Source organism: Cyanistes caeruleus, chromosome 3 (assembly GCF_971803275.1).
Source record: "Cyanistes caeruleus chromosome 3, bCyaCae1.hap1.1, whole genome shotgun sequence".
In the NCBI taxonomy this organism is placed as follows: Eukaryota; Metazoa; Chordata; class Aves; order Passeriformes; family Paridae; genus Cyanistes; species Cyanistes caeruleus.
The window spans coordinates 6,928,346-6,941,158 of NC_141703.1; the positions used below are offsets into that span (position 1 = coordinate 6,928,346).

The 12,813-nt window shown below is 41.7% G+C and overlaps 1 protein-coding gene across 3 annotated transcripts in view; it reads left to right on the plus strand.

Annotated features, from left to right (window-relative positions):
- Nucleotides 1–12,813, plus strand: part of MAOB (monoamine oxidase B) — a 50,949-nt gene that overhangs the window by 32,344 nt on the left and 5,792 nt on the right. For all 3 annotated transcript variants that reach the window (XM_023923926.2, XM_023923935.2, XM_086879631.1), the window contains exons 6-13: nt 1,928–2,069; nt 3,314–3,463; nt 4,103–4,262; nt 5,005–5,101; nt 5,863–5,916; nt 9,904–9,961; nt 10,929–11,026; nt 12,126–12,237. In XM_023923926.2, the coding sequence (XP_023779694.1) occupies nt 1,928–2,069; nt 3,314–3,463; nt 4,103–4,262; nt 5,005–5,101; nt 5,863–5,916; nt 9,904–9,961; nt 10,929–11,026; nt 12,126–12,237 (871 nt within the window). The remainder of the gene's footprint in view (nt 1–1,927; nt 2,070–3,313; nt 3,464–4,102; nt 4,263–5,004; nt 5,102–5,862; nt 5,917–9,903; nt 9,962–10,928; nt 11,027–12,125; nt 12,238–12,813) is intronic.

Sequence of the window (12,813 nt, forward strand, 5' to 3'; positions counted from 1 at the left end):
CTTGAAATCTTCTGGTTCAGATTTTGCTTCCACAAGAGTGACAATTGCACATAAGCCTACAGAAAACCTTTCTCATTTGTACCATGGCTCATTCTGACTAAAACCAGATGGAAATGTGTGCTGACAGCTGTGCTGAGCCTCAGACAGGGTGCAGCACTGTGCAAGGGAGCAAAACACCACACACTGGTGCTCACCCAGTATCCAATAGCCCATGTGACCCCAGTTGTGTTTTTTCCAGCTCTGATGGAATATAAGACTTGACATTTTACCTGAATATTGGCATCAGCTAAAGATGCTTTTCAGATTTTATATGTGCATCTTGGCTTGATCTGCTTGGTTTGTTCAAGATTGAGGTAACATGCTGAAGAAACTTCCCACCCTGGCAGGTAATGATCCAGAAGGGCAATCTTCTACTCTTTCCTCTTATCTAACAGACTGTACAGGCTAGAGCTGTGTGCTGGAAATATCCTGAGTGCTCTTGGTTGAAATCATACTGCCATTTCTAGATAAAACATCAGGAACTGAAAAGCAGTGGGAGAAGGTGGCAGAATCTGGTAGAAGGTAACCACAACGTAATAGCATCTTTTAATAAAATATTAATAAATACATTAATTATACATTTACATACATTAGGCAAAACATCTCATAGAGTTTTTTACAGTATGTGTTTATAGAGATGAAAAACTCACAAAAAATTTCTGTATTATTTTTGGCTGTCAAGAATGAATTCAGAATTCACCTATTTTTCAGAAAATGGATTGGCTTTGTACTTGAGTGGAACTTTGCATTTTTTGGAAAGAAAGAAGATGCTTTTTTCTATATAGATCTAGAGCTCTTTGAAATACCATGTTAGAGTTACTTTTTTTTTCTTAAGTTTGAAGACTAAACCAAAAGAAAGAAGCAACCAGAAGTGAATTCTGCACTGCCTTTGACGCCTTACACATGAATTATCCGTAGAATCTTCATCCCTATCTCAGTTATAATGCAGTTAAACTGAGCAGCTTCTGGTCCTGTTCATGTCTCTTTAAACTCCTCCTCAGAGTGAAGGCAGAGGGAAGTATTTATTTGGAACAGGAGGAATATTTCCCTGAGCATGAATTAACTCTGTCTTAGTGCACCCCAAAATCTTGTAGAGGCTTATACAGTAATTTACAATAGAGCTGCTATGAAATAAAGCAGTGATCCCTTTTCAGACACAGATCAACTTTCTGCTTCTGTGTTCATTGCCACTGGACACTTTAAAATACTGAGTTGAGCTACCAAAATTATCCTTTCACTTCTTTTTTCTTCCAGACTCTGGCATGAGTGATGTCTCTTCTGCTATGGTTTCCTACTTATATTTCTTTCCTTGTTGTGTTCCAGCTGCAAAACTCTCCCTGGGCACAGCAGAGGAGTGGGCAGTGAACAGATGCTGACTAATCCATAGGTTTTTAAATAATAGATAGTTAGCTTAGAAAAGACCTCTAACTTTTTTTCCCATGAGTTTTGAATAATAACTCTGTGCTGTGTTCTTGAGGGGACAGGCAGGGGCAGACAGAGCTGTAGATCTGGTTTGTGACCCAGGAACGGGGGACAGGGTGGTTTTGGAGTCCAGTGAAGACAGGAGGGCTTGCTGTGCTTTATCCTGTGGCTAGGATGACAGCCTAACTTTGCATTAGTAGAATAAAGTGATATTATCTTGGGCTTTTGTGTCTCTCAATGCCCCATTTTCTCTGGAATACAGGAGTGTTTCATTAATATTTTTTTTCAGGATTACTTGAAAAATGTTGCATAAAAGGAATTGATAATTCCTCACTTCAGCTGAAGGAATCCTTTGCCCCCACAGTGGAAGAGAAGGTTGCCAAAGAGAGGCTCCTGCCTACTCAAGAACAATCTTGTCAGCATTATTCTGTTTTTAGATTAACCAGCTCTCTTGTCCTTGTTGCAGAGCTGCCAAGAGTTTTGCAACTCTATTTGTGAATGTGGATGTCACTTCTGAACCCCACGAGGTCTCTGCCCTTTGGTTTTTGTGGTACGTGAAGCAGTGTGGGGGCACAGCAAGAATATTCTCAACGACCAACGGGGGACAGGTACTGTCACCTCCTGCAGCTCTTGGCAGGCCCTGCTTTAACTTCATCCTTTTGCTGGTTTATTTTACTCCAGAGACATCCATGACTTTTGAGACAGTAGCACATTGATAACTAGTTTTATTCATTTCCTCTTTAACCCGGATCTTGCAAAACTAGTGTTGAAGATTGCTGCCTACTGAAGGCATTGTCCCCCGGGATCAGAGGATTTGTATCTGGCTTTTTTTTGGATACAGATTAAAACATGTGCTTAACATATCTATCCACGTTGAAAAGAGAAAACTTTACTTACGCCTATTTCTGTCATGAGGCTGAAGGCATCCTTAGCACTGCAGAAGCATTTCATGGAGATGGCAATGTCAGCTGCAAGTTAATACTGAAATTGTAGCCCAGAGCTAGGTTCCTAAGATGCAAATTTCTGAACATTAACACCATTAAGATTTTAAAATCAGTCTAAAGAAAATTAACACCCCTGCTTAAATATGGTATTGCTTTGGAATGTTTGCAATCTGCTACATTAGAGCTGCTTTTGCATTTGAAGAAAGTAAAGACTGTTAACCATCTTCTACTTAAGAAGTGCAAATTTCACTAATTGTGTTAGAAAAAGATATATTTTTAGAAATGCTGATTATTTAATCATAAATAAAAATGCAAATACTTTAACCATATGAAAATGCATAATTATGCATAGATAAGCAATTACTGTAGATAAATTAAGTATGTTTAATATTATCTGAATTCTGTATTATGTTAGAGATGATTTGAGTTTAAGTTGGGTTGAATTACATACTGCAGCAGACGTTTTTGATGTGAGCTATGTTACTTCTTACATTTTGTTATTTATTATGAAGATCAGGTTTCCTGCTTCTGCTGCACAGAGCTCTGCAGGGATGAGTGAACTCAGAGAAAGGTTTGAAGGTTTAAGCACTTTTCAGAAGTCTTGCTGATTCACACAGACCTGTAGAATCTTTTTGGAGACCACATTTGGAGAAGGGATTTTCTTATGAGGTTACTATTACTTCTAGTTTGACTAGAGTTCAAATGGTGGTCAGATATGGGAAGGATTTGAGAAGCTGCTGGAAAGAGAAAGTAAAATGAGTACATTTCCAGGTGAGAGTGCAAAAATTCCCCAAAAATGTTTTGATAACAATGGAAGAAGGGGGTGTGTTTTCAATGCCAAGAGAAATGCTTGTCGCGGTACACGTCCATAAGCACTGCTCTGCTGTGCTGTTGTTTTTGTGCTTCAGGAGAGGAAGTTTGTTGGGGGCTCTGGGCAGATCAGTGAGAAGATCATGGAGCGCCTGGGGGGGCGGGTGAGGCTGAGGAAGCCGGTGGTGCGCATCGACCAGTCGGGGGACAGCGTCATCGTGGAAACCCTGGACCATGAGTTATATGAGGTAATGGCATATCCACTAAGAAATCATTACTGGTAGGATGGGTGGCTACAAAACCTTTGGCTTCTCCTTTTTGACTTCTCCAAAGCCCTGTACGAAAATGCAGCAGAGATTTAAGTGGCTGTGACAGAAAGTCACACGTTCTCATTGTCCTGAAGTAACAGTAGCGTAGGAGCTTTAAAGTGATGCCTAAAAGCAAAGTGTGGATTCAGACTTTTCCTTTCCTGGCATCTCTTTGTGTTCAGTTACCTTCTGAATTAGAGGGTAATTTGTAAGGTGTAAAATGTAATTTAGCAACAAACTTTCAGTGCAAGACATTGCAAGCTTGGTTTCCAAGTTGTAACAGAGTCCAGATGGAAGGGAGACAAGTGGACTCTTAGGGCACAGCACTTTCTTTTAAACACCAGGGGAAGGGCTGCTGCCCATCATTGGAACAGATGGCTGTTTATGTAATGATTGTTTGCTATCTAATGAGTAGGATTTTTTGAGGGTTTAGTTTTGCAATTCTTACGCTAAATGCCAAAATTGCTTCACAAGATACACCCTGCAGCCTCCCCAGATGTCCGCTAAGACCATTAGAGCAGTACGCTTGTGCTGAAGTAGGGGAGGACGTATTTGGCTTATGGATAATTTCTTTTCCAGTGCAAATATGTGATCAGTGCCATTCCCCCAGCTCTTTGTCTGAAGATTCATTTCAACCCACCTTTGCCCCCAATGAGGAACCAGCTCATCAACAGACTCCCCATGGGCTCAGTCATCAAGTGCATCGTGTACTACAAGGAAACTTTCTGGAGGAAGAAGGGTATTGCATTTTAATTGAAAGGAGCAGTAGTGACAGAGAGAGGGAAGACAGTACCTGGCAACAGAACAGACTCTTTGTTCAGAGCATGCTAAGCCTTAGAAGGAGACTTCATATTCTTCTATGCCATTTTTGCTTTCCCCTGTGAGAGAAACTTGAGAGACTGGTTGGGAGGGTGGATGAGGGAATAAAAAAATGAGTCAGTCATGAAGGGAGAGTTCATGCCTGTTGCTTGTTGCCTTGGTTGTTCTGTTATCCTCTCCTTGAGTGGCACCTGGGTATGAGATGAGCCTCTCTCACTTGTACAGGGATGTAAAGGTACAAGTGATGTGTGATGGCTGGATCTGTAAAACTTCTGATTTCTGGATGGACTGGTCAGCATTGATTGAAGGTGTCTTCACACAGACATCCCCAGCTGGCCTAGTCATCCTGGGCTCCTTTAACATGCTGAATGGTTCCATCATGAGTCCTCTTTGGAATTTACTGAATCCAAGGCAAACTGCAATGCAGTAACATCCACTTCTCATTATTTGCTATAATGAGGCCACATCTGTTCGCCTACAAATATAACCCACCCCCATCTTTGGGGAAGAACCATGAATTTGAGGGTTCTGGATCCTGTCATGTGCTGGCTATTAGTCTTGGGATGGATCAGCAGGAGGTGACTGAGTATTTTACAACTTCTTGTAAGCTCCTGCATTTTGATTCATGGATCCTGACTGCTTTTCCACCTTGTTCTTGCCAGGGTATTGTGGTACCATGATCATTGAAGATGAGGATGCTGCAATTAGTCTAACACTTGATGACACTAAGCCTGATGGCAGCTTTCCTGCCATAATAGGGTAAGGGAGGACAAAGAAAGTGTCTTGTCTAGTTAATGCTTTTTATTTTGTCTTAGAGGAAATAATTGAAGCAGAAAACCCAATACTTTTGAAAGAAAATACTTTAAAAATAATTAAAAGTTGAGTTTCTCAGGTCATGATAATGTTTTATGATTGTTTTACTTCAGAAATTTCCTCTGTGATTTCATTGCCAGTTTAAAAAATTAAATTCTCTTTCTCCTTTTTATCACCGTTATCTTTTGCCTCTGTGTGTGGCAAAGTACAAACTTGGAGAAGAGGAAAGGAAAGAGAAGAAAAAAGAGAATGATTGCAAAAATGTAAAGTTTTCTCCAAGTACTTCAGTTTTTTAAATGAAAATTTGTTTTCTAGAATTAAATTTTATTTTGTTCTGGTTATTTTAGCAATATGATCTATGATTTAGAGACTATGATCAGTCTTAAAAGTTTTATTAAAAAATGATTTCCAGCTCAATCCCAGGTTTCACATCATTGCTATGTGCCTGCACCCAAGGCTGGATAAAATTAAAGTAATGGGAAACAGCTCATGCAAATATTTTAACATGAATTTCAGAGTGGTTCCTTCCTAAATGAGTCCTGCAAGCAGCAGGTAGAGCATTATGCAGAGAGGTGAAATGGATGTTTTTATTAGAGAACCTAAAGCTATTACTGTGAATCACAGCATCTCATCATAAGTTATTGGCATTTTAAATAATGCAGGAAATGTAGCAGCATAATGGGGATAAATTGTTTGTGGTCTTACAGCTTCATTCTTGCTCGGAAGTGCAGAAGATTGACAGGTCTCACAAGAGAAGAGAGGTAAGTACAAACCCTGGAGATCTGTGTGGAATTCAAGTTAAAATTTTGTTTTAAATGACCAGAGCAGGAAAAAAAAAAAAAATGCCCTTATTTGAAGGAAGTTGTCTGTAACTTGTGCCAGTAGGCTGACACTAAGGAAGAAGATACCTTGGTTTTGGATGAATGACCCACGGAATTCCCACATAGCTCTTGCCCTTTTGAAACTCTCTGTCCTGGTTCTTGTTGTCCAACAAGGCTTCTCTGTTCATGTGGCTCTTGCTAAGGAACAGCTCTAAGGTGCTGAATATGAAAGCAGTGTAGATATTCTGCTGGAAATTGTGCAGGACCAGCCTCCTCCCTCCACTGCTGCCTCCCTGGCTTCCTGCAGGTGCCCTGAGCTCTTGGAAAGCTTGTCAGAAGGGAAAGGTTTGCCCTCTGTGTTTGATTTTATCTTTCTTTTCTGTTCACCCTGGAGGGTCTTTTCAGTATCTGTAACTTAATGCAACTTGAACCTGGAGCTGCCATGAGCAAACTTCAGCATCATGAAGGGATCAGAAAGCTGCCTCCATCTCTGCACCCTCAGTGTGGGGAAAAAAATGCCCTTCAGGCACAGATGAAGGTCATTTTACTGTCTTGAAACAAATCTCTGCATGGAGTAGTGCTCTTTGGTATATTACTGAAATAGAATTTATAAAGTAATGATTTTTTTTATTTTCCATCTCACTGATTCACTGTATCTGATTAAATCAAAGCTGCAAGTAGAAACTGTGGATTGTGAGGAGAGCCTTGGTTTGACAGGGAGAAAATGCATTTGATTTTGAGGTATGATAAAGGAACACTGGTCCCAAGTAAACATTTTTACAGTAATAGCTGGTCTAACTAAAGATGCAGTCATCTCAGATAGTCTGGCAGTCTGTGGATAATGGTTCTGAACGGAGCTGTTTATGTCCCAGTCTTTTCAAACGACAGCCTGGTACCACAGAGCCCTTTTAATTTTGGCAGGAGTGGACAAGAACTGAGGCTTTGAGACAGAGGCCCAGCAGGTGCCAGGTAATAAAAGTCACATAGGTATTCTGAAACCCAGCGTGCCCAGAATTTTGAGCCATCCTAAACACCAAATGGTGTCTTACACTGTGTGTGAATACCCTCGATACAGCTGAGTGTTTGCAGTCTTTGAGAACAGCTTTTCTTTCTATGAAATTAGGGTTGTCCTGTCTGTTTGCAAGGCATCAACCTTTTCCCTGGGCATTGAAAGCACTGCCACAATTATCTGACTCTGCTGCTGCCAACAGCCAAGTTTTATACGAGAGTTTTGAAATCTAGCAGAATAAACCTTAGACTAGGAGGGGCTTTGCTTTGGTAAAGGATGGTTCTGAAATAGCTGGCTGTCCCCTGGTGCAGGGCTGCCTCTGGCTCCAGTGGCCTTGGCCACAGCCAGAAAAGGCAGGAGCCTGCAGCTCCTGTCCTCCCCTAGGGCACAACTCTCCTTCCAGTGGAATTGGGGGTCCAGAAGAAGGCAGAACATGAACCCAGACCTTCTCCCCATGGTGCAACCAGTTTGTGTAATTTAGGAGAGGGCTGTGGTGCTTCAGGGAGGGATCTCTTTGGAGCACAGGCTTCTTGTGACACCCTGCAGAGGGTGTACCTTGCTGAGGTGCTGTGCTCACCTACTAACAAAACCTGGGCTCTCCATTGTGCTGAGGACAGGGTGAGGCTTTGGGCAATCCTTGGCTATGAAGAGTAGGATGTAGAGTCTGTGACAGCTATCCTAAGTCATGAATTGGAAGTTGTGGGAGAAAATGGAAATATTTTTACAGCTAAGCCAGGCTGAAGGGAGTAAATTTCACTGCTGCCTTCCAGCTGGTCTTCCCAGGCCAGGTGCCAGTGGTGAGATTGTGCCCTGCCTCTCACTGCTGTGGAGTAAGAGACCAAGAAAAGAGCTGAGTGTCTGCATGTGCATTTATTCCACACTGGGCACAGTGTGACTCCTAACAGGACCCAATTTTGGGAGCTCCAGGAATAACATTCCTCTTATTTAGTGCTTGTAGCAATTTCACAGCTGAGCCCAAAGCCAAGAAATGAGGATTTTACTCACTGCATATTCCATGTAGTACTATTATGTTCCATGCTAGCATTAACTATAAATCTCTTAATAAGAATTTCTTTAAACTTCTCTAGAAAAAAGTGGAGATCTTGCAGGGAGACCTGCAAGAAGCAAAGATTGCTCTTTCTAGGGGTAATGTCCTCAGTGATTGATTTATTTTGATACAATTCAATCCTTTAGAAACTGCTGGTCTGGTTTTTGTTTTGTTTGCTCATTTGGGTTTTTTCCTTGTCAAATAATACCCCATTACTGATGAATAATTCCTTCCAATGTCTACACTTCTTAAGAGTCTGAAGATGCCCTTGACCTGAAGCTTAATATTTTCCTTTGCACAGCTAACTTAAACTAAGTAATTTGTGTTTGCAATGTACTCAGCACACAGCTGTGAACTTGCACCTTTGTGGAGCCCTGCAGTTGGCCACAAGTGACAATACCTGCCTGTCACTGGTATGCCATTCCCAGGCTCCCTGGAGAGTCTGAAAGTCATTGTGGAAAAAGGACAGGGCACAGGCAGGTCTAGAGGGGTCCTTCTCATCCCTGCCATGGTGCTGTGAGGAGCAGAAGCAGATGGGTCCCAAGGTGATAACTCACTTTCCTGTAGAGCCCTGTGGTGTTTCTGACCTGTCCTGAAAGGAGGAATTGATGGCATTTCTGAGAGGTGGTGGGCAGGCCTCAGCAGGGGCTTGTCTGGGTCCTGCTGTTGAAATGGTTTGGTTCTGTTCAGGCACTGGGTAGGTGCTGGTGATCTGCAGGGCACAGTGCTCACCACACTTACAGAGAAATTGGGAAATAATCCTTTTCCTTATGGCAGTTGCTGGATTTGTGTCACCCCTGAGTGCAGAGGACTGTTCATGTTCAGATCCTGGAGCTCTCTGAGCCTTTCTGGCCCATGAATGCTCCTGGAGCAGTCTGGCCCTTGTCCTCTGCCCCAGGGCAAAAGGAAGGGGTCGTTTCCTTTTCCCCTTCTGCTGCTGGGCTTGACACCTGCCAGCAGCAAAACCACCCCAGGGCCACGGCTCTTCCTGAACTGTAGCAGCCTTCTCTTTCTTGCTCAAGCTCCAACCTGCATGTGAGAACACCTTCAAAGCCCTTCAAGTCATCCTGCTTCCCCTCATCCTCAGCTGCTCATGGGTATAGCTGGGCTCCTGTAGAGCTGGGCTGCTTCTTACAGCAATTATGTATGGTTTCCCCATGTGCTTTTTTAGCTGAAAGGGTACCCCTCACAGTTACAGAGCTGGGACTCCTGTATTTCTGTCCCCAGCACGGCGTTTTGTGGAGCACTGGATTTTCTTCCAGAAGTAAACATCTTTCCAGAGCTGTGTTTGTTTTCCATAATGCTTATTTCATCCTGATCTTTTGGGAATTGGTGCAGCATGGCTAAGAGTAAGACCCAAGGGCTTGTAGGAACAAACTTAATTGCACTTTGCGTTGGCTACAGAATGAAGTATATTCAGTGATTTATAGACTCCTAAACTTAAAACTGAGGAAATTTTATATAAACAGAAATTAAGTACTGATTCCCTGAGAGCCACAGTATGTTAAGACCTGCATCTTTGTAGGAACAGACTGTAAGTTAGACTATGTGCCAAGACAAAAAAATGCAATGCCTTACTACTTTTTTTCCTGGCAGCCTGGAGACCATTTGGCTAATTTGGGGGTTTGGGCTGCTGGAGTTATCTTAAGAGAACAGCTTGTAAAACTGCTGGAAAACCAGCACTTATGCAGCACAGGAGCTTTGGTTATTTCTAGTGCTCCAGAGGCTGATGAATTGGGATAGATCCTAAAAAGCTGGAACCTCAAATTCAAGCAGATATAATACTTGTCCTCTTAGAAGTAGGGTATATTAGAAGTGATTTGTTTTCTCTTTCCTCACACTGAAATCTTCTGTTGCATTTGTCTCGCAGGAAGACGAGGCTGTGTGAGCTCTATGCAAAGGTGCTGGGATCAGAGGAAGCTTTACACGTAAGCACAAAATCTCTGGGAAAAGTACCTTTGGAAAAAGTACCTGCTATGGGAGCACTTGCTGCCCTCACTAGAGGAGTGGAGAGAAGAGATGGCAATTATTGTGCTGTGTTTGACAGTGAGGATAAGAATGAGCATTGTAAAGATTGATGGAACATTAAAAGATGTTTTTGTTAATATATTCTTGTCCTGGTCCTTGGGTGGGATTCTCAGTGCCTGTCACCATAAACCTCAGCTGCTGTCACACTTTGACAGGCTTGCTTTCCCTCTCTGTCCTTGTTGTGTCTTCTTTCTTACTAGTTGTTAAGATCCACTGCTTCATGTGCTGGGTTGTTTTTCTTTTGCCTTTCTCTTGCCTTCTCTTCCCTGTAAATGTAAATGATTGTTAGGCCTTGTTGATCTCACACTTGGATTATGTGATTAACGCTACTTACACTTTTAAGAACAATTTTACAGGGTTAAAAGTTGTAGACACCAATCTGGAGAGCACATGATTTTCCACACAACGATCCTGTACACAGAACCATGCAAGTGCCACACTTTGCATTTTTAACTGTGTACATTTGTACCCAATGTCACACTTTGCATTTTTAACTGTGTACATTTGTACCCAATGTATACATTACGAGTATGACAATTATATACACCAGAGGTTAATTTTGCTTCACGTGGCTCAAAGCATAAATGTGTGCACAAAGCATAAATTAACATTGACAGATTAAGAGGATTATGTTCTACAATGGCCATATTAACTATTTTTTTAGACAGTGTATTCCCATTTTTAAAAAATTAGGGCTTGTTGTGTTGCGTTCATGCTGCATTAAGAGACTTGTTAAATGTGCTCATCTTGTCAGACATTGAAATGCAACAAATGATGAGCTGTTCTTCTCTGCTCTCTCCTCAGTTCTGTTATTAACTTCCTCGTGACTTTGTCCTTTCCCTGAGTGAATTAATCTCTGTTTTACAGCCCGTGCATTATGAAGAGAAGAACTGGTGTGAAGAGCAGTATTCTGGGGGCTGCTACACAGCCTACTTCCCACCAGGCATAATGACTCAGTATGGAAGGTACAGTGTCTATTTATAGTGGGCTTTGGAGTGGTAAGATAAGACCAAGTTAATAAATATCCTCAGAAAGGGTCATAAATCCTCTGTCACTGTTCGCTTTATACCTTTAAGATCACTGGGGGATGTTTTAAACAGATGGGATAACCTTCCACTTGTCTCCTTTGGGCTTTATGATGGATGAGTACAGTATCATTAGAGCTTTTATCCACTCCTGTTATTGGGTGAGTTCAGCTGAGGAGGTTCTGGGAAGGGAGTTGGGAAGCTTCCCCAGCCTGCTTACAAAAATGGCTTTGGGTGTTTGACATCAGTGTAACCATTTCAAGCATGCCTTTAGCTGCTGATTTAAAAATACTGACAGAGAGTTAGTTCTTGCCAACATTGCTAGCAATGAGCAATTTCTTTGGACCTTTCTTTTTAGCAGTGGAAGCTTAATATACTGATCAGGGTGCTGTTGTATACAGTCCTCTCCCACTCAAGTTTTTGCGTGAAAATAAGATTTACCAAGAAGAAAAAGACTTACTTCAGGCTGGTGATTTGATTTAGATGCACAAGTTTTAATGTGGTAGGAGAGCTGCACTTTTGATATTTAAGTTCTTATAATTTAAAAGTAACTTAGAGTAATAAAGAAGTTGTGACAACGATCTTATGGAGGCTTCAGTATTTGAAGTAATTAAAATGATAATTACTGCAGATTCTGGCAAAAACAGAGTTAAAACAATATTTTTTTGTTTATTTACCTATTACTTCAATTATTATGGTGATATATTTCAGAATGCTGCACTGTGCCAGTAATGCCTGGCATTGATATTATGCCATGGGCTGGAACTGTGGGATAGTATAAATCTCATCTCAAAACAGCTGTCCTTTTCACCTACAGTTGTCATTTTCACCTATGAACAGTGTAAACATTTAAAAAATATGAACACTGGTGTGTTCACTGTAAGAAATTAAATGCAACCCGGACTCCTCCTCCAGCTCCACTCAGCCAGTGCTATTATCTTCAAGTGCTTGCTGTCATTTAAAACACTTTAATACCAACATTAACATTTCAGTTCTTTCCTGATACAGCTGATGAGAGTTTCTGCTTGTCCCCCTCCAGGATCATTCGGCAGCCCGTTGGCAGGATCTATTTTGCTGGCACAGAGACAGCCACTGAGTGGAGTGGATACATGGAAGGGGCTGTCCAGGCTGGAGAAAGAGCAGCCAGAGAGGTACAGATGCTCAGGGGACACTGTAAAATGTCCTGTGGAAAAGGAAAGATCTTGTGGTTGGGGGGGAAATGAGAAGTGTTGACAGCTTCAGGTGTTCTGAATCCTGATGCAAATCCCTGCAAAGGGGATTGACTTCAACAAGAATGAAGGTTTTGCACTTAGATTTGGAACGCTAGGAAGGGCTCTGGCTATTTTGTCAAACTCTCCCCTTGTTTCTAGGACTAAATAATTTCTTCTTTTACAAAAATCCCAAATTCTACCCCAGTCATTTTTCTCCCAAATCTATGAATCATCATGCTGTGAGATCCTGGCTGATGGAGCATGGGAACAGCTCAGTGCTGCAGCTCTGCACAGCAAGCCTGGTCCTTCCTCAGACTTTCCAACACAACAGTCATGTTCCACTGAGACAGCCTTGACACAGAGTCACTAAACAAGGACTTAGACATTTTTCTTCTGAGAAAATGCCAATTCCCCGAGTATTTTCAGGAACATTACAGTTTATTGAGCAGCAAAGGAAATTTAATCTTTGTTTTATGAGGTGAAGGGAACCTTGTGGTTAAAAACTATTCAAGGAAC